Below are 22408 nucleotides of genomic sequence, written 5' to 3'. Positions count from 1 at the left end.
GAAGATATCCATTTTTTCAAAACTTAAAGGAAAAATTCCAGTACTAGGAGTCCTTTGTTTAGGTTTTCTTGCTGAAGTTTTCTATTTAAATTTAAAGGTCCTAGTTTGGAGATGGGATGGGAGTGGGGTGAAAGACAGTCTAATAGTTAACGGGAACCTGAGTCCGCATAGCCAACATGAGTTAACATTGTTTGGAAACTCCAGAAGCCAAGGGTTATTAAAATCAATTAAAAAAAAAAAAACACCCAGTCTGGAGCCAGGTCTGCACCCATTCAGAACCCGTCATTCTAAGCACAGCTGAAGTTTCTCCTCAAGGGCTATGATTTGGGGCTGCTGAGAAGAAAAATAAAAACAGGATAGGTGAGTTACCAGTGATCTATGATCAGCAGGTACCTTTAAATGAATTTATTATTTTTATAATCTAAGTATCTTAGGGTTTTACCAGCTTTTTTGACAAATTGGATTGGGGAGTGTAGGATGGGAAAGGTTAGCTAACAGCATGGGAAATCTGATTTTCTGCCTCCCAGTTCCAAATAGTGAAAAAGAATTCTGTTTCTTGGTATCTCACTCAAAGCCCAGAGACATTCTAAAGACACTCAGATGTGCATTGGTTCCATTTTAAATTGAAGGACATAATTCAAACTTACCGATATGTCAATGCATTTGATTTGCAGTTAGTTATAGTTTAGTCTATTTGACTTTTTAAAAAATCCCAAAAGGTTTATTAAGAAAAAACCCTCTAATGCTTATATTTGACTCAAGCTTTTGACTTTAACAATTTTACAGAATGATGAACTTTTAAATTGATATCCTTTCATCACAAATAAGACATGGAAAGCAACTACATTAAAATATGTTTCTAAGTTTACCCTCTGAGGGAGCAAAGAAATTCACTTGAGGGAGTCAGATTTCAATCGGGCAATTTGGCAATACTTATCAAAAATTTTAATTTACATAGTTTGAGACATTTTACTACTAGGGACATATCTGTTGTCTCTATTGAAATACAACAAAAATGAACTAAAATATATTATAAATATGCTTATTGGGTACCTAACCTACTAAATCTATGCAATAAAGATACAAATTAACTCCAATATATTACATCCATGTGGTATAAAACTATGCTACCATAAAAAAATTAAGTGTATATGTATTTGTTAATATGAAAATAACTACTAAATATATTATGAAGTGAAAATAGATAGTTGCAGAACATAATGTACATACATTCTCTTTTGTGTTTGCATTTAAATAACATGCATACATGTATATATGTATGCTTATGTTTAAAAGAAATTTTTCTTCATTAGCTACCTATTACAAAAAAAAAACTGGGCATATATACTGCCTGAACCCATGTGCTGCCTGCGCCCATGTGGCCGAGCACATGTGGTGCCCAAGCACATGTGTTGTCTTCATCTCCCCTCTTGAGATGTGTACTTTCATGCTTTCATGCCTAACGCTGTGATGTGTGTAGTGGCTCTCTTCACCCTGGAAGAAGCCTGGGCTCTCTCTTGAGCAGGTTACTCTCTCCCACGTTCTCTCCCTCTTTCCCTTCAAAACTCCCCAATAGAAACAAATTTCACTGCTCAAAATAATAATAATAAATAAACTGCTTATGTTTAGGAAAGTTTTTAGAAACAAGTACAACTCAAGAACATACTTTTCTGTACATTCACTTCAAATTTTCAAATACAGGCATGTATTATTTAAAAGTTAGGAAAAGAGTTGGCTATATTATAAACCGTAGTTTTTCTTCATTTCTATATCTTTAGAACATAATTAATGTCAAATAGGAAGTAAACAGTCTAAATAAATCATAGTATTTTATAAATAAATCTGAATCCCAAGAGCTTGTTTTTCATTTTAGTTACATTTAGTACAACAAACTAAAAATAAATTATTTATTGTCTAAACTACTAGTATTTCTAAAACAATGAAAAGAGAACAGACAAGTTCATTTCTAAAGTCAACAATGAATCCATAACCTGGAAGAAATTCTAGTACACTTATTGCAGAAGTGGTTGCAATTACCAGGCAAACTAACTACTCAGACTTCACTAAAACCCATTTCTAAGCTATTTCCTAGGATCACTTTAATAATACTTATTCATTGTATACTATGCTTGCTCTCATTTTATAAAACATTGAAATGAACAAAATAGACGCCAAAATAAATAAATAAAACCCACAAGTGCCTTGTTTAATTTCTAGTGAAAAAGGAGCAACAGAAAGGATATTTATTTAAATCTAGACAGTATTTTACAATATTTAGCACTGTTCTCCCATTGTTCATCGATTAGCTTGAGCGGACACCAGTAACATCTCACAACAAATTGTGAGACTTGTTACTGGTTTTTTTTTTTTTGGCATATCGAATATGTCACGGGGAGCTTGCCAGGCTTTGCTGTGCAACAGATACTCTCGGTAGTTGGCCAGGCTGTCCAAGAGGGGCAGAGGAATCAAACCCAGGTCAGCCACATGAAAGGCAAATGACTTACCTGCTTTGCTATCGCTCTAGCCCATTTAACAATATTTAATAATAAAAAACAAAAAAGACAGAAACTAATGGGAAATTGCAGTTTCAAATAGAAAGATCAGAGATCTAATGTTCTTGGTAAGATTAAAAAATAGCTAAATCAATATTTCTGAATCATTTTGAATATGAATAGTCTTATTTTCCATCAAAGAACATTTTTATTTTCAGATCATCTTTGAAATGCATAGGCAAAGGCAACAAATTTTAAAGACTCTTTAACTTTTTTACTAATTTAGAAAACGAGAATTTGTTGATGGCAAACATGACACAATTAGATGACAAATATGATTCTAAGCACTTTGCATGAAATTTCTTATTAAAAAGCCAACAAAAGGCTTATAAATTATGTCAAATATTGCTATTTTATAATAATGGAACTGAGACACAGAAATCAGGTAAATGATCTTTTATTTCTTTAAATGAGTTGCTATATTAATTACAGCAGGATTTACATATTTTGTTGTGTTACATACTTAGTTGGAGACATAAAGATTAAAATGCCAACATAGGGGGAAACATAAATGATCTTGAAAATTCCTCTTACTAAGCCTTTAAAATACAGATAGAAACTGTTGTTCATAGTTTTCTCTAGCAATCAGCCACATTTAGATAAATCCTCTTATGATTTGAATTGTAACATTACAGGAATTTAGATGCTCCAGTAATAGAATTATTAATGTTACTAGAATTTCAGCAAAGGGACACACCTCATTCAAGAATGAGGAGTACTGGATTCTTATATCCTCTACTTTTTTGCACTTCCTTAAGATAGATATTTATCATCTTAAAATGAGATATTGTGGCTAGAGACTTAAAAGATACATTTCAGCTTCTTATCCGGTCCAGATTCTCACTTCCATGACTTTCTGGGTAAGGTTGCTACACAGTGAACTTTATATTTAGCAGATTTCCAGATGCCGGGAAACTAAACAATACTTCCTGAAGAATGGCCCAAACTCCTCCACTAGCTCCCCCAAAGTTGAAAACACTAAAATTTATTTGAAGGCCCTGCCCCCAAAATAAGCAATTGTTCTAAAGAGCATGATTACATTTCGATTTCCATTGTTAAATTATATGGGACATACTGCATGCTTTATCTTGTAGCCTATCACTATTCAGAAAAATGCACCGAAGGATGTAGGCCCGAGAGTATTCACCCTAGAAAATCATCTGATCTCCTTTATTTTCAAGAGCATGTGAATTTTCAAAGTTTTTAAGGAAAAATTGCTCAAGAAGGACAGAGAGATGAAGTGAGTTCTATAACCATATTTGAAAGTGTGACTGAGAGATAACCATCAAAGTTTGACACCTGAGGACCAGGGATGTGACTCAATGGTAAAAGCACATGCCTTGCATCTCCTCAACCTGGGTTTGTTCCCTGGCATTAAAGCATTGTAGCATTGTAGCACTGTCCTCCTGTTGTTCATCGATTTGCTCAAGTGGGCACCAGTAAGGTCTTACAACAAATTGTGAGACTTGCTATTACTGTTTTTGGCATATCGAATACGTCATGGGGAGCTTGCCAGGCTTTGCCATGCAGGTGAGATACTCTTGGTAGCTTGCTGGGCTCTCCGAGAGGGGTGGAGGAATCGAACCCAGGTTGGCAGGGTGCAAGGCAAATACCTTACCCACTGTGCTATTGCTCCAGCCCCCAGCATTAAAAAAAAACCAACAACAACATTATCCCCAGCAAGTATGTGATATGTATTCTATCATTCTCCTTCAGTTCCTTGAGGTTCCCTTAACATGTCCAGACACTTCATTTTGTATTTTATCCTGCTGACTCTGCTGATCCGTGAGAGCCATACCTGTCTTTGTGATAAATATCCATGGACTCCATGGACAAGTTGTTCAAAAACATGCAATTCTGGAACCCAGAGCAGAGAGAGGTGGGTGTGAACTTGGTAACTTTTCTTTATGCCCTGGGAACCCTGGAGAGTGTAACTGACAATAACAGAAGAATTCACCACACCAAGCAACTGGAGTGGGAGTCTGGAGGAATATATCTCAGTATAAGAACTGCATTTGAGTGGAATACCATTTGAGGCTTTTACAACAAGAAAACCTACTTATATTCTCTTCAGTAAAATCAAGAAGTTCCACAGAAACTTAAGAATCTGTATGACGTGTTCAGTTGACTATTTAACTTATTTAGAATCTCTACTCAAGTCTTTTTGAAATCAGAATATAACTCTGCTTGCCCACAGTTAGTGAGTTAATTACAGAGAATTTTCTACTCATTAAATTGAGTTTAGCAGGACTTCAATTAAGCCCCACTGCTAGCTATTAGCTTCATTGTTGACTTGTACAAAAAGGGGGGGGGGAACTGTTTACTTGATAACATTTAATAATTCCATTTTTTCGGTGCCAATCACTCATTCCTCACAGCTCCTTTAAATCTGTTGAATGTTTCTAAAGTACCATTGAAATGTTTCCATGACTTGGGAAAAACATGTGTTTAGCAGGTTTTAACTTTCATTGAATTTTTTAGAGATTTATTTTAGAAAACTATTTGTATGAGTCTTTTTAAATTCACCAATTAAAGGACTACAGAGGTAATTCAGGGATCAGAGGCATATCCCTTGCACACTCAAGAATCTGAGTTCTATCTTTGACACTTTATGCCCCTTGGTGGACCTGAGAATTTTGAACCATTCTGCCTGATTGGCCATGTCACCTGGAGCACCCCAGGACTCCTGAGCACTTCTTGGGAGATATTTAAAGAAATAAATCAATAATAAAATCACTATTAATTTCCCCAGTACACCATCCAAGTATAGTAGAACAGACTTATCTATAATACTCTTTAAATCAAGAGTTCTTTATTACTCTCTGCTGCTATAAAGAATAATATTTTTCATTCATGTCATTGATAAATATTTCTCACAATCATCCAACAAATTTTCCATGCTCCCCTCTAATATTTGCATGTCATTCCTTTAAAAGCATGCCTGGTGGAGCCACATGAATTTTTCAAGATGTTTCTCTCACCTCACTTTCTTTTTGAGTCTTCAGCCCCAAAAAACTCTCACCCTATCTCATCATGATACGTCTCTCTTCCACATCGTATGCTTCCTCTTTTCAGCAATTTTAAAAAACATTCTTGCTTTCTCTCTGTCCCTTTCATTCCACGAATTCTAAATGTTTGATTCCATATATGTGTGACCTGTGGAGTTACACAGGACTGCACACTTAGAAGGGCTTTGTGAAGCTTAATCCTTTGTCAAAAATGCTGGAAGTCTTTTTTAAAAACAGGAAAAAATTGTAATTGAATCACAGTGAGATATGCAATTGCAAAGTTGTTCATGATTGGGGTTCAGTCATATAATGTTCTAATACCCTTTCCTTCACCGGTGTACATTTCCCACCTTCAATGTCCTCGGTGTCCCTCTGTGCCCTCCCCACCTCTATAATATGACAGGCACTTTTCTCTCTCTGTCTCTGTCTGTCTCTGTCTCTCTCTGTCTTTCTGTCTCTATCTCTCTATTTCCTTTTTGGCCTTATGACTTGCATTACAGATACTAAAAGTTTATGAAGCATATCTGTTTACCTACTTCCAACACTCCGTTTCTGTTCAAAATGATAACTTCCAACTAGCATTGTCATACTGAAACCTCTATCCTAACTGCCCTTCACCTCACACATACTCTTTGGCAAACTTCCAACCATTGACTTATTTCCCTGGTCCCTTATTTCCCTGGCCTTGGATATCTCATAGTATTTTTTTTAAATTCTACAAATTAATGCAGCCATTCTATATCTGTCCCTCTCCTAGCTCTTTTCACTCACTGCTGGAAAGTCTTAATTTTTATGAGACCCTACCATGTTCACTTGACACTGGTCCCCACAAAAGATATCCTGAGTTGCATTAAGTGAGAAGAACTCCACATATGCTATCAACACATTCTTCAAACTTATTCACCATAGATAATGCTCAATTATATTTTTTATGTGGAGCTGCAACCACAGTGAATATATTCATTCTAAACAACTGTTCCCTCACTTTTCCAGACAAATAAAAGTAGATAAATACTATCTGGATAACTTTTGTGACCAACTTTGCACCAAACGTGAGACCAGACAATGTAACTGGCAAACTTGTCCTATCAATTGTCTCCTGGGAGATTATGGACCTTGGTCCTACTGTGACCCCTGTGTTGAAAAACAGGTAAGTGACATACAGACATCTTCCTGAAATCTGAATCATAATAGAGTATTACATTTCCTTTAAGTCTCAAGAATTGAAGAACTGTTCTATTTCTTCAATTTGAAAATATAATGTCCCAGCTTCTATTGCAGGGAAGTTTCGCCTTCAATATTTTGGAGCTGGAGAAAGGAATTAGAGAAAGATTCATTTTTATGTTTTACTGTCTTTGGAAGAAAATTCTATATGGGTATAGCATTTGCCTGAGTCTGAGAACCCAGAAAGCACAAGCACCAGCAAGAAAATGGAGATATCACTCTAGATTTTAAAATCAGGCAGGAAGGAGGGCCATTAATCAAAAGTCTGAGTCCTTGTTCTTCCTCTAATTCTCTTCCCCTTGGAGGAAAGTCCCTCCAACTGTTTATTGCTTCCAACTGCAGTATTTACTCACCTCTGTGGCATTCCTGTAAGGGCACTGGCCCATGGCAACCCAGTGAGGGGGAAAGTGCTGAGCTTTCACACATGAAGGGAAGAAAAAGAAACTGATTGGGACCACAGTATCTATGAGAAACTATTTTGAAACCTTTATATAACATCTTATTTAAAGTTTACATTATCTTGTATCTTTCTACCCATTTTACAGATGACTAAGTCATTACTCATGAGGGGTTAATGAACTTGCCCAAGAGCAGAATAAGAGTAATAAAGGAGCTACAGTTGGACATGATTTTTTTTAAAAAATTTTACAGTTAAGTCCTAGTGTTTTTCTAATTTTCCATTATCCTTTGTTTTACTCCCACCATTAAATTGTTTCTATGGTGGCTGCCCTATATAAGAAAAAATCAAATTCCATCACATTTGTCACTTAATATTATCTTTGAGATATAGAAGGGTCATTGATGTTTTTCTAGAAGAATTTACTATACTTAGGAGGTTCTAGTAAATAATTGTACAGTCATTTTTTATTTAATTTAGAAACATAATTTCAAAGATAGAAGTAATATTAGAGCACTTATTCATTTTTTGGTTGGAAAAATGAAACCGTGAGAGGGGGTGACCTTGTTATGGGTCCACTATAATGGAACTAGAAAGTTTATTAGTAAATGTAGGAACACTGCCGAAAGGAAAAATCACCACTGTGATTGAGAACCCTGCTTTTCTCAAAAGCATTTGAACTTTGGTCTTGCTTTAGGGTTATTCAACTTCCTTATCCTTTCAGTTTAAAGTCAGATCCATTTTGCGTCCCAGTCAGTTTGGAGGACAGCCATGCACCGAGCCCCTGATGACCTTTCAACCATGCATTCCTTCTAAGCTCTGCAAAATTGAAGAGGTCAACTGCAAGAATAAATTCCGCTGTGACAGTGGTAAATACTCCTGGAAAACATTCCGTTTCTACTAAAAATGACTTGAACAAATAAAGGTATTCCAATTGACTACCAATAAAAGTCATGCTAGGAAACACCCATGATATTTACAGCCTGTGGAGACTGGGTGTTATGCTGCCAATTATCCAGCTGTTCATGTGTGAAATTACACTTTTCTATCTAGAATCATCTGGACCACTTAGCTAATTCATTAGTTTATTACTAGTGCCTAGGTCCTGACGCAGTTATAATGTAACAAGGGAGGAGGAGGAGGAAATGAAAGAAGAGTTATATAACTTTATTTTTTTAACTATTTTATTGATTGAGGTTTTGATTTACAATACCGGGAATGATGGTTTTACGTGTACATAAGTCTAACATCACTCCCGTCACTAGTGTACTCCCCTTCCCCAAAGTTCTCAACACTCCTCCCTTTCAACCCTTGCCCCAAATTCAGTTTTGTAGATCAGTGAGTGAGATAACTTTAAATTTTGGCTTTTAATGAGCACAAATCTTTGAGAACAAGTCATTGAAAAGGAATGACAGATATACAAATTTTTAATACAGTTCATTAGGTCACAAGAATGATCAGTGTGTGTGTGTGTGTGTGCGTGTGTGTGTGTAAATGGATAGAGCCTAAGATTTTATGTTCTCATGCATTTGAGACAGATATTCTGCCACTGAGCCACATTTTCAGTACTGTGACACGTTTTCTTGAGTGGTCTTTTGGATGATTCCAGAGGTAGACTGAAAACAACTTAAAGCAACATTCTCTTTAAGCTAAATACTTGAACTTCAATACTTAATAAGTTTAATACCTATTCATAAATTCTCACATTTAAGTTTCATTAGATTGCCATCAAATTTGTTATATATAAGTTAATAATATATGTTCTCTTGATAATTAATAGCTTTTCAACACTTACTGTTGGAACAGCCTAGATTATTTCTGAAGACTTTTCTTCAACAAACACCAGATGGCAAATATTTTAGGCTTTGAAGGCCATTAGGTCTATGTTGCAACTACTCAACTTGTGTTGTAGCATCAAAGCTGTCACAGAGAGTATATAAACAAATTAGTGGGGCTGAGTTTCCATAAAATTTTGTTTACAAAAAGAGGCAGTGGGTCAGTTTTAGCCCTCAGATCATAGTTTTCCTAACTCTTCTTAAAACATTCAACCTAACATAGAAAATAAATATAGAGCATACAGCTCAAATGAAAACTCCATATCATTTCCTAGTGCTCACAGTGAAGTGTTTGTATTAAAACCTTCCATAAAATTTCAAATCCTATAGAATAATGACCACAGAAATATATTTAATATTCTTTTCTTACTGTTACTTCAGCTTCCTGCCAGACATGTAGACAGTGACAGATTTTTTTTCCCTGGAATTCCACACACAAACCTAGGAAGTAACAGTAGAAAAGGGTTGGATGTTATACATAACATCTATGCAAATAAGATCATTTTACATATTAACAAAAGAATATGGAAAAAAATCTTGAACAAATTCCAGAACAAATTTTCAGGAAAAATTCCTTATTTAATAGTCTATAAATATATGGCATTTATTTTAAAAGAGCTTTTTTTTAAAGGCAGAAACATAGCCCCAATGTTGACATCATGGACTATCTGTTCATAATGAGTGATTTCAGAAGAATTACTTATCAGCAGTATGCCCCAAACCACCGATAGAGACACCAAGAGGCCCAGGTTGGCCAGTGTGAATGTGAATGTCCAAGGATGTAGTACTTCTCAGGTTCTGCAGTAATAGCAATTATTTGGAATATCCCTGTAGTGCTTAAGGGTCCCCAGAGTTGTACCCAGTGATCCTCAGAAACACATGCAGTGCTGGAGATTAAACCAGGGTTGGCCACATGCAAGGCACATACCTTGAACCCAATACTATCTTTCCAGCCTCTATCAGTTTAAAGTATATGTGGATTTTTGAAAATTACTACTGAGCCTGAGTCCCATATGCTGTGTCAACTCTTCTCTCAAAGTCCTAAAAATGAAATAATTTGCAGTTGATTACAAAAATAATAGCAATTTAGCTATAAAAATACACTTGAAACAGAAAGGAAAGCATGTACAATTTCTAAGTGACTTCACAGCACCAGCTGGAAGTGTATATGTTAATGCCCTGGCTAAAACATACTGCCTCCAGCAAATTTTGCACAACCTGAATTTCCCTTCAAATGTGCCATTCCTCCTTTAACATGGCATGTATTTAAACTTCACAATATCTTTCCCCAAAAGCTTCCTGTATCACTGAGTTCTCATGACATGGAACCAATCTCAGTCGCGACCCATTGGACCAATATCATTCCTGCTATCTATTCTTGAATATCACTCACAAGGCATTTTCTTACCTTCATTCCTGTCCTTACTAAAAATGCCCTTTTCTATGACCCTGAAAGTACCAAATGGATAGAATTCCTTGTATACTAAGATATCTGGTGTCCTATTTATAAAGTTAAATTAAGGAAAACTGAACACTACATTGAAAACCTATCTCTTTCTATAAAATTGAATTTTTAAACAAAAAATTATTTTTAAAATTTATTTTCAAATTTATAAAATGTGATCTATGGATTGTTTTTCAAAAAAGCATCTCTATTTCAAACTAAATTACCCATTCTTTTCTTCCTGCAAATTATAAGGCAAAGAAAAAAAAACAGAGATATAAACTGTTTTAAAAACAGTGTTTTCCAGTATATGTCCTGGAATTTTTATAAATTCAATTCTAACTATATTTTCAGTCTTGTATGATCATGGTGATCATAACTATATTCTTTATAATGATAGTCTTAATGCAACGCAAGTTCCAAATAATGAAAGGAATATTTAATTGAATTCATTATATTCTACTTTCTTAATATTATTAACAGACTTGAAGTGCTTTCTCAGGAATGCTCTAATAATAAATTTTAATTCAACAAAATAATATTCAATTATCCAATGCATTCAAGTTACTTAACAGTCATATAGAGCACTAGCAAAATGCTGATCACAATTTGAAATATTTAAAAATATTTTTAAGGGGTGGGGCGGGAATGAGTGGGTATCACATCAATTGTGCTAAGAGCTTAATCCTGGTTCTATGTTCAGGGATCACACTGGGCTGAACTTGTGGGGGACAATATGTGGTGTTGGAGACTGCAGGTGGGTCAGCAAACACCTTAATTCCTACACCATTTCTCAAGAAAACCTGAAAATATCGAAAAAAAATTTAATATTTTTAGTGATACCTATATATAATAGTACAAATGCCAATATTCCTGGCAAGAAGAGAGTGATAGGCAGAAGAGCTACCTAGTATTGTACATGTTGATGCAATATTTTACACATGATAAAGAGTTATACATTAATTCCAAAAATCCTAATGTAGTTTAGCAAGTCTTAAAGAAGTGATTTTTTTTTTAGTACATGGAGTTTAAGTTGTTTTAGAAATTCATTCATTTAACTTGCTTTCTAGTACAGTAATATCTAGATATTTAGTCTGAAAATATATATCTAGCAAATTATATTTAGTAAAAGTTAACAGTAATTATAGTCTACATGTACATAATAATATATGGTGATTATATATAGAAAAATAATTATAAAGCACCCCGAAAACATATTCAGTTTGATTTTGACAAATGGATATGCACATGTAAATCACTCCTGAACAATAGAGAGCACTGCACTGCCTTCCCGTTGTTCATCGATTTACTTGAGCGGGCCCAACATCTCCATTTTGAGCCTTGTTGTTACTGTGTTTGGCATATTGAATACATCATGGGTAGCTTGCCAGGTTTTGCCGTGTGGGCAAGATACCCTTGGTAGCTCGCCGGGCTCTTTCAAGAGGGGCGGAGGAATCGAACCAGGCTCGGCTGGGCTGGCTGCGTGCAAGCAAACGCCCTACTGCTATGCTATCGCTCCAGCCCAACAATAGAGAGAAAAAATTTATATACAAAATTGTATGTAAGAGACCTGGGTTGAATTCCTCACACCAAACAAAATTATTTCAAATACAATAATGGAAGTGTTTATAAAATTTTATAGTCATTGTAAATAGAAGTGTTATTCCTACTATCTTTTTTTAGACCCCAAATTTTAAATTTGTTATTCATTTTCTCCAAAAGAACAAAGTCTGTAGAAAGATCTCTATAACAGGAATAGGATTCTAATGTTATTTCTCTTTTTAACACAAATAACAGTGGTGACTAATTCTATGGTAGCTTGTCTAATTCTATGAAAACTAAGGAAATATTATTTTATAATTCCATTTCCTAAACCTTTATCAAAAATAATGAAAACTTGCCTTAACTTTCACTAGAAATTTAAAGCGCTGAATCCAAATAATATGCTCCTAAATCTTAAGGTGTGTCAGTGTTACGGATGTTTGCTTTTCCTGACTAGGCCGCTGCATTGCCCATAAGTTAGAGTGCAATGGAGAAAATGACTGTGGAGACAATTCAGACGAAAGGAACTGTGGAAGAACTAAAACAGTGTGCCCGCGGACATACATTCCCATTCCTAGTGCACAGTTGATGGGCTCTGGGTATGTGAACATTTTTATAGTTTGGTGGGTAAAAGGGCTGAGTTAGAACAACAATGTAAGAATGAAACACATCACTGTCTACCTTCCTCATTAACCTCTTACTACTCCTTTCACCTACATTCTGAGAGCAGATGATCTTCACTCTAAAGGAATAAAAGAATTTAGATTTTCACATGCAGTTTGTACCTGGAAATGTTATGGGGGCTTTACAGATATATATTTTTTTAATTGTCATTCATCTTCTGACATTTCTGGTTCAGGGACAAACTTATGGAAGTATAGACAAGCTGGAAGATACTGGGGTAGATTACTGAAGCTAGGTCTTCAGGGCCTGCTAACCATTCAGAAATACCAGAAGCACATGGAGAAAGAAGGCATTAGGAAAGTGCATCTATGAGTGTCCAAAACAGAAAAAAAAAAAGGGAAAAAAAGGAGAAATATCACCAGCAGCAAGCACAGGATCAATAACTAATCAATAACTAAAGGACAGAGACATAAGAAAGAAGTTAAGCAGACATAAGGAAAGGAGTGCCATTAAAACAAATAAATAAACAAATAAAAAATCGATTATTTGAAAAGGTAAGGTAATAAAAAGTTAAAAAAAATAACTAGGACATTACAAATATCCTCTCTAGTAGAGCATGTGGTGATACAGGGTATGTCAGCACAGTTTAAAGACAGAAATTCAGATGTTTATTACTGCCACAACTTATTCAATTTAAAAACTAGGAAATGGGACCTAAGAAATGTTAGCTAATGTGTCTACATCTATCAAATAGAAATGGTCTATCCTGGTTTCAAACCCAGGCTTCATTTTGTCTTCTGGTGCCACCAATTCATATTTCTAGCAATCCATGCTGATTTAGTGCCATCCCCGCCTTTGAAATGCAGCTATACTAGAAAAATTTTTGGTAGATCAAGCAACAAATCTTATAATAGTCCCAATCTTATAATAGTCCTTAGAAATTCAAACTTTCTCATTTCAGAAATTCTAATGTTCTCATCTCAGAAATTCTGTTATAATTTTAGAAATCTAATATCCTTTTTAGAAATTCTAATATTTCTTATTTCAAGTCACGAGGTCTTTGAAAGTTTAGCAAAGAATTTTAGATTCATGAGACTAATCCAATGTCTCAGAATACTTTAATAAATACACAAGAAAATCAACGAAAATGTAAGAACTAAGTCTTAATCATAACCTTAAGAAATCAGTAAAGATAATCTTCCGAACTTTCTGTTCCGTAAAGAACTGTCTTTTCAATTTTTGACCAGGAAACAAATAATTTGCTTTAGTTGCCTCATACTAAACTTTGAAAAAAAAGTCTTTACTAATGCTTGCAGACTTGCACACAAGTTTCCAAGTCTGCTTGAGGCTCCATGTCTCTGCAGCATTACATGTAACCTCATTTGATTACAATGAGAAGTAGAAGATAATGAATCAAACTCCAGCAGTAAAACAGAACATCATTAGTTTAAAAGAGTTAGTTTAAACCAGTTCTAGTTTAGTTCTGCAGTAATTCACTTCATCATAACCAAGTTTTTGAACATCTCTAGGTCACAATTATATTTTTTTCTTAAGGCTTTTCTGTTCATTTTACCAAAAATTAATCAGAGATTCATATTAAAGTACTTGTGACATTAGCTGAATTTTTCCCTGGGAAATTAGTTTTGCTCTTTTTCTCATTTATTCATATGTGTTTTGTTCACTCAGAAGTTATAAATTGAATGTTTACTTTATTTATTTATTTTTTGGGAGCAATAGCACAGCGGGTAGGGCGTTCGCCTTACAAGCGGCCAACATGGCCGACCCGAGTTCGATTCCTCCGCCCCTCTCGGAGAGCCCGGCAAGCTACCGAGAGTATTCGATATGCCAGACACAGTAACAACAAAGTCTCCAATGGAGACGTTACTGGGCCTGCTCGAGCAAATCGACGATCAACGGGAGGGCCTTTACCTTTACCTTTACCTTTATATTTATTTATTGAATCACTGTGGGAAAAGTCACAAAGCTTTCAGGTTTAAGTCTCAGTCACACAATGATTAAACACCTTTCCCTTCACCAGTACTTATTTTTCACCACCAATAACTCCAATATATCCCCCTACCCCTCCCAATGCCTGTGAGGCAGATGGTTTCTACTTAACTCTTTCTCTACTTTGGTTACATTCATTATTTCGACAAAAGATGCATCATTATTGTTTAGGATTTCACAACAATCAGAACTGCTGAAAAGGCATTATGAAATAATTTGTTTTTTATAGCTAGTTATGAGAACCATATGATGTTGCGCGGCTGCGATTTTGGATTTCTGATATTTTACTAACTAAGTCTGAAGGGATTTCTGCCAAGAGCCAGATAATTACGAGATTGGTTTCTGTGCGTCTGGTGCCATGGCCATGCTGGAGAGCCGCTCGTGGGGGGAAAACTTGTGGCCTCGGTAGGGTGTGAAGGATGAGCTGGTACTGCCCTCCATCCCATGAGGCTGCAGTTACCCTGTCACTGCCGGCTCATACCTGACTTTCCAATAAGCTCTGAGGCGGTGGCCACCTTGCTGCAGGGAGGCGGGGGGGTTGGAGACGGAAGGGCGAGACACCCTTTCCCTCCCGGAGAGGCATGGCACCGTAGTTTAACTCATAGTTCATTCACTTTTCTGCTGCAAGCTGCCGGGTTCTGGATTAAGTCCTTTTGCCTCTGGAGCCATGGCCGTGCTGGAGAGCTGCTCGTGGAGGGCAACTCTTGGCCTTGGTAGAGCGTGAAGGACCTATTTTGTTTTTATAGAATCACCATGAGATAGAGAATTACAAAACTGTTTATGATTATGTTTTAGTTATATAATGTTCTAATATCCATCCCTTCACCACATCAGTGTTCCCAGTTTCCTACCAATCCCTTCAAACTACTCCACCTGCCTCTATGGCAGGCACCAGTTCTCTCTCTCTCTCTCTCTCTCTCTCTCTCTCTCTCTCTCTCTCTCTCTCCTCTCTCCTCTCTCCTCTCTCCTCTCTCTTCTTCTCTTTCTTCCTCTCTCTCTTTCTCTTTCTCATTTGGCATTATGGTTTGCAATATACGTGATGGAAGTTTATCATCTATATCCCTTTAACTACTTTCAACACTCAGTTCTTGTCCAGAATGATCATTTTCAACTATATTGTCATAATGGAGCCTCCTCTATCTTAACTACTTTCCATCCCCCCAGATCTTTGTGGTAATTTCCAACCACTGACCAGTCCTCCTGGCCCATTTTCCCTGGCATTGGATATTAGTTTAATACTTTTTTTTATATCTCACAAACAAATGCAGTTATTCTATATCTCTCCCTCTCCTTCTAACTCATTTCACTCAGCACGATACTCTCCAAATCTCTCCATTTATAGGCATATTTCATAACCTCACTTTTCCTAATAGCTGTGTAGTATTACATTGTTTAGATGTACCAGTTTTTTATCCATTCATCTGTTCTCGGACACTCAGGCTGTTTCCAGATTCTGTCTATTGTGACTAGTGCTACAATGAACATAGAAGTGAAGATGGTGTTTCTGTTGTGTGTTTTTGGACAACCAGGGTATATTCCCAAAAGTGGTATTGCTAGGTCAAATGGGAGCTCAATTTCTAGTTTTTTGAGGACTGTTCTAGGTCACAATTCATCTAGGTTTTGAATGACCACAAATTAATTTGTCTTAAGAATTCCTAACTAAAGTCTATTTCAGGAAGAATTCCTGTATACCATCTTAACGATGTATAGAAGTGTCTTTCTTCTTTCCTTTCCTTGTAAGAAAAAACACAGCCAAAACCTCCTACTGATAATCACATTTTCTCATGTTCTGATTTATGAGGGGTTACACTACAAACTCACCTCTTGCTCTAGCATTACAGATGGAGAGGACCACATGCTATGTGTACTTTGGCAGAAGGACTGTGTGGTCCTTGGCCAACCAGAGCTGCTGTCCCTAGTGTTCTGAGAAATGAGAAAAACCTGCTGGCTTGGGAACAAGCAGTCCTCTCTTGCTTCTCTGGGGACTGAGAGTTTCAAGAGCTATTTACTGGAATTTCTTTCTAATCTGCTGCCCTTAGAATGTCTGTCCCCTCCCTGACATATTTTTACACACAAGTACTAGCTTCATGTGTGGTGGTTCCTCTTTTTAAGTGACATCTTTCTGATGAATATTTTAATAAGGCATACCAAAATTTCTATTTTACCAGCCTCAATCACTAGGCCCTAAAGAAAAGCAAGAGTCAGGCAATAATACCGTGCTATTTTCTTTTTCTCAGGTTAGGTTGAGATATGAATACACAAACATATGCATAAATACACTTGCATACATACACATTTAGTGTGTATAGCTATGAAGTGCTTGATTCAATTGAAAACATGCAAAGTATGATTAGATTCAAAAAAGCCTCCAGAAACCAAAATATTAAAGGCTATGATCTTTAAAAGGTAAAGGTAAAGGTCCTCCCGTTGTTCATCGATTTGCTCGAGCAGGCCCAGTAACGTCTCCATTGGAGACTTTGTTGTTACTGTGTTTGGCATATCGAATACGTCACGGGGAGCTTGCCAGCCCTAAAGTTCATTTAAATTCTTTAGAAGGGAGAAAAAAGAATAGATTTAAAAATTGCTATATACGGCCAGCAGATAGGGCATTTGCCTTGCACATGGCTGACCAAGGTCCAATCCCTGGCACCCCATATGGTCCACAAGCGAGCCAGAAGTGATCCCTGAGCACAGAATCAGGAAAAAGCTCTGAAGACTTCTAGGTGTAACCCCAAAACAAACAAAAACAAAAAAATTGCTATCCAAGGACCAGAGTGATAGTACAACTGGTAATGTTTGTCTTGCATGCACTGACCTGGGTTCAATTCCCCAGGATCATATAGTCCCCTGAGAATGCCATGATTAATTCCTCAGTATAGAGACAGGAGTAACCCCTGAGCATCCCCAAGTGTGCCCAAAATAACCAAATAAAAATAAATTGTCACTATTTGATTCAGTTCCTAAATGATTCCTGGAGCACTCCCTGATAGTGTCCCCTCTACACAGCATATATATTCAGGTCATCTGTAAGCAGCTCTGTCTTCACAGATTCCTCAGGACCAGGGAGTTCATTCTTTGCAAGTCTTTTCTTATGAGTTTATAATAAGATCATAAGTATAAAATAAGGCAGTAAGTAGACAACAGTTTTTTTTTTACCTTGTTGATTTTTTTTAAATTCAGAATACGAAAATGAATGAGTTGTAGGCATGTCTGCTAGTCCTATTAACTTTAATTTGGAAAGTTCTTTCTAGAATAGCTTCCTTCCTCAAATAACTGTACAGAATCAAATTTGGATGTAGCTATTTGAGTATGAGATGTATATTACAGAAACCACTGGAATCACCCCTTTGGGAATATAAAGGACAGTACAGAGAGTTGCTTGCCTTATATATGGCCAAACAGGGTTCAATTCACAGCACTCTATATGATCCCTTGAGCCATGAGAGGAGTGATCTCTGAGTGCAGAGCCAGGATCAAGGCCTGAACACTGCCAGATGTGGTCTCCCATAAAACCAAAATAATCAGCTTTAAGGATTTGATGTCCATATAAATGGCCATTTAAAGTACATAATTTTATTTTATTGCAACATAATTAATATATTTAATTTTTAATACATTTAAAGACTTTCATATAATTTCAGAATCTTTTCAATATTCCCCAAATAAAACCTGCACCTGTTAAAAATCTGATTTCATATTCCATCAACCCTCATTTCTAGACCTAGGCAAGTGTTACAAGTGGGGGTGGAGGTATTACATGACTCTTTGTGGTCCCCCAGGGTATTTCAAGGGGGTCTCAGATGAAAATTTCATTAATGGAAAGAATCATGGAATGAGAATATGGGTAAATGTGTAGGCTAGGGATGGAGGCACAGACAGGCAGTAAGATGGGAAAGGTCCACAGCTGGAAATATGGTTGAGAAACCCTGTCCTAGATAATCACTAATCTGCATTGTGTCAGTATAGATTTGTTCATTCTACACATTTCCCCTTAATGAAATCATATGATATGAGGTATAAACCTAAATTTCAATAAGTGATTAAAAAGTGTTTAATTTGGATGAGTGTTTCCCAAAGTGGGAAGTATCACACCCCTGCAGAGGCTGCTAAGATAATTCAGAGTGGTCATACTTTTTGATAGAGGGACCAAAGCAATTACACAGAGACTAGAGCAGTTACCTTATATGTGGGTTTGATCCCTACATTTCATATGGTTCCTCAAGCCTGCCAGGAATGGGACTCTGTTCTGACTGAAGAGCCAGGAGTCAGCCCTGAGCAAAAACAAAAACAAAAACAAAAAAATCTGAATAGGAAGCTTTTTTTCATATGGCACATTTTAACATTAAAATAATTTGATCATTGTATAATTGAAACCCAAGCACAAAAATTTGTAAGTCTACAACTGTACCTCATGATGTCTCACTAATAAATAAACAAATAAATAAATCTCAAAAAAATAAATAAAATAATTTAAATACTATTAATATCTTGTAAATGTTTTCTCAATCTACCACAAAAAACTCCTTAAATATTTTATTTGCTTTTACCTAATTAATTTCAATGTCTCAATTTCTTCAATTTTCTTATTTGTAAAATGGATATATGTAAACTAAATATCATACAAATGTTAAATTTGGTAAAAAGTGTTTGACTTACAGTAAATAGTACATAGGTATGTATTTCATATATTTTAAACATAATTGTTACAATCATTAGCAAAAGCAAAATACTATAATCTACCTAAATATACTATCTCCATTTCTTTATTAGCACTCTATACGAATTCTGTCACAGTTTATTGAAAGAAGTGAATCCAAGGTGGCATGGATTAAGGATAATTTATTTCCTCATCTACTTATAAAGTTTACAATGGTTCAGAAGTGATAATTATAAATCCAAATTTTATTTTATGTTGAAAACCCATATTTTAATCAAGTGAGAGGAATAAAGAGAAACTAACAAAAAGAGAGAGTCTGAGTTTGGGCTTCTTTTCCCTCCTGAATGGCTTGCTATAGTCTAGGAAAAAAATTCGCTTCGTCTTGGTCATTTGTCATATGTTGAAAAAATCTAAGAAAGATATATCTTTGATATTATTAAGGTAAATTTTAAAAATTGTTCTCTTATCTATTGAATTCTTGAAAATTGCTCTGTTTCTAGATTTCATTATCTGGCAGGAGAGCCCAGAGGAGAAGTCCTTGATAATTCTTTCACTGGAGGAATATGTAAAACTGTCAAAAGCAGGAAAGCAAGTAATCCGTATCGTGTTCCTGTGAATCTGGAAAATGTCCACTTCGAGGTACGACATCTTATCATATGGCACCCCAACACCAGTGTTTATCATATTAAATTTACAGTGAGTAAGTCATGCTTGGGGCTGGAGACATAGTGCATGGTTTAAGGTACATACCTAGCTGGCCCTAGTTCAAGTCCCAGCACCACATGTTCCCTTAAGAATCAAGTGCAGGGGTGGAGCGATAGTACAGCAGGTAGGGCATTTGCCTTGCATGAGGCCAACCCAGGTTCAATACCCAGCATTCCATAAGGTCCTCTGAGCATTACCAGGGGAAATTCCTGGATGCACAAGCCAGGAGTAATACCTGAGCATCGTTGGATGTGCCAAAAAAAAAAAAAAAAACACACAACTAACAAACAAACATACAAAAGAATTAGCAAATGCAGGCCCAATTGACTGAGAGAGGCCACCACATAAAAAATAGTAGTGATTATTGAAGAGAAAGATTACAAAGGAAATTTGTGCTTTATTTCAGATATTAACCCTTTTTCATCTGAGTAGTGGGCAAATTACTTTCTCCCAGTCTTTGGGATGTCTTTATTCTCATTGTTTCTTCTGCAATGCAGAGTTTCTGAATTTGATGTAGTTCCATCTGTTATTTTTGCTTCTATTTGCTTTGCCAGTGGTATTAAGTAGTTGAAGACTTGCCTTGAGAGTTCATGTCATGAAAAGTTCTGTCAAGAAAGGGAGTAACAAATGGCCAAGTCCAACTGAATCTGAAAGTTAGTCTACAAAACTGAAATTTCCAAGGAGAACAGGGGGGAGGGTCACTCTGGTGAAAGATGTGGAGCACTGTATTTTATCATGAAATCTTATCATGATCAGTATTGTAATTCAAGGCATCTCAAATAATTTTGTTTTAAAAAAATTTCTTTGGGGGAGAGGTGCACACCAGCTGTGCTCAGAGCATAGTTCTGGCTCTACACTCAGAGATCAACTTGATTGTACATAGGGAACCAGATGTAGTGTCAGAAATTGAACTTTATTTTATTGAACCTGGGTGCAAAACACCTTACCAACTGTACACTCTACAGCCCAGAAACAAACATTTAAATTTTGTATGTATTGATATATAATCTTTCCACAATTCAGTCTATTATCAATTTTCAGATGAAAGGTCTAAGGTCCTCCTTTTCCCAAAGTTAAACAGTAAGTCATAGCTTATAGATTGAAGCCCATATTACTGAGTCTGGGCTGGAACCATAGCACAGTGGGTAGGGCGTTTGCCTTGCATGCAGCCAACATGGCCAATCTGAGTTCGATTCCTCCACCCCTCTCGGAGAGCCCTGCAAGCTACCAAGAGTATCTTGCCTGCAGGGCAAAGGCTGGCAAGCTACCTGCGACATATTTGATATGTCAAACACAGTAACAATTGTCACAATGGAGATGTTTCTGGGCCCGCTCGAGCAAATTGATGAACAGGAGGACAGTGGACAGTGACCACTGAGTCCAACTTTCTACAGATATAGTGATAATATATCTCCATGTAGATAAATAGTTTTGTTTCTCCAGAATTTTCTCTTATCAAAGCTAATTCTATGACAGCTGGACATTTTTCAAATGTGTAGTTTTTAAAATGTATCCAGGATTAATCTTGATACCTGACTCTGCACTCAGGAATTACTCCTGGTGGTGCTTAGGGGATCATATGGGATGCTGGGAAATGAACCCTGGTCAGCTGTGTGCGAGGTAAATGACCTACCTGCTGTGCTATTGCTCCAGCCCCACTTGTGGTGCTTTGTACATGGTGAGTGATCCATGCTTGTTGAAACATGATCCATGCTTGTTGCTTACTTTAATTTGTCTTGAGAACCAGGAAAGAAACAGCAATAATGGTTATATCCATATTCACAAATTTGATGAGCTGATGAAGATTTCAGAAGGTCTAATGTTTTCTGAGGCCATTTGCTGGGTAAACTGAGTTTAAAAAAAAAATCAATGAAAACCTCTTTTAAAAATAGTCTAGTGTGGGAAGGGCTTTATGGCCCTTGTTGAGATAGAACTATATTCAAACTCTTTCCTCTACGGATACTTTTTTGTAGCATTTTTAGTGGTTTTTCATAACAAACAATACAAAATACATTATCTCAGTTCTGCTTTGGGTCAGGGATTGGGGTTTGAGATGGAAACATCCTAAATATGGTGGTGAGAAGGTATAATAATGGTGGGATTGGTGTTTGAATATTAAATGTAATCAAATATTGTGAACTTAATTTTATAAATTAAAATGTATAAAACATTTTTAATTTTTTATAAAATAAATTATAAAACAAAATAAAGAAATATAAAAAGGCAAACAAATAAAAACAAAAACAAAAAATAGTCTAGGGTGGGAGGAGGAAGTAAATGAGAAGTGATCTCAGGACAATGGCAGAGGATGATCATAGGAGGGTGTCAATATTATTTTAACCATGTTATCCAAACTTCAACAAAATATTTTAAAGACAGTACATATAAATGGTTACAGTTCCGCTGGGACTCC

General features: G+C 36.1%; 1 protein-coding gene across 3 annotated transcripts in view; it reads left to right on the top strand.

Annotated features, from left to right (window-relative positions):
* The first annotated feature begins 237 nt into the window (after positions 1 to 237).
* C6 (complement C6) overlaps positions 238 to 22408 on the top strand; it is a 66937-nt gene continuing 44766 nt past the window's right edge. For 2 of the 3 annotated variants that reach the window (XM_056112053.1, XM_056112054.1), the window contains exons 1-6: positions 238 to 360; positions 4269 to 4431; positions 6554 to 6710; positions 7906 to 8050; positions 12460 to 12601; positions 19791 to 19929. In XM_056112053.1, coding sequence (XP_055968028.1) covers positions 4289 to 4431; positions 6554 to 6710; positions 7906 to 8050; positions 12460 to 12601; positions 19791 to 19929 — 726 coding nt within the window. In that variant the 5' untranslated portion in view covers positions 238 to 360; positions 4269 to 4288. The remainder of the gene's footprint in view (positions 361 to 4268; positions 4432 to 6553; positions 6711 to 7905; positions 8051 to 12459; positions 12602 to 19790; positions 19930 to 22408) is intronic. The other variant, XM_056112055.1, reaches the window with a different exon arrangement.

Source organism: Sorex fumeus, unplaced genomic scaffold (genome assembly GCF_029834395.1).
Source record: "Sorex fumeus unplaced genomic scaffold, SorFum_2.1 ptg000015l, whole genome shotgun sequence".
Classification (NCBI taxonomy): Eukaryota; Metazoa; Chordata; class Mammalia; order Eulipotyphla; family Soricidae; genus Sorex; species Sorex fumeus.
The sequence above is the reverse complement of the archived record's forward strand: the minus strand, read 5'-3'. Positions and strand labels throughout refer to the sequence as shown.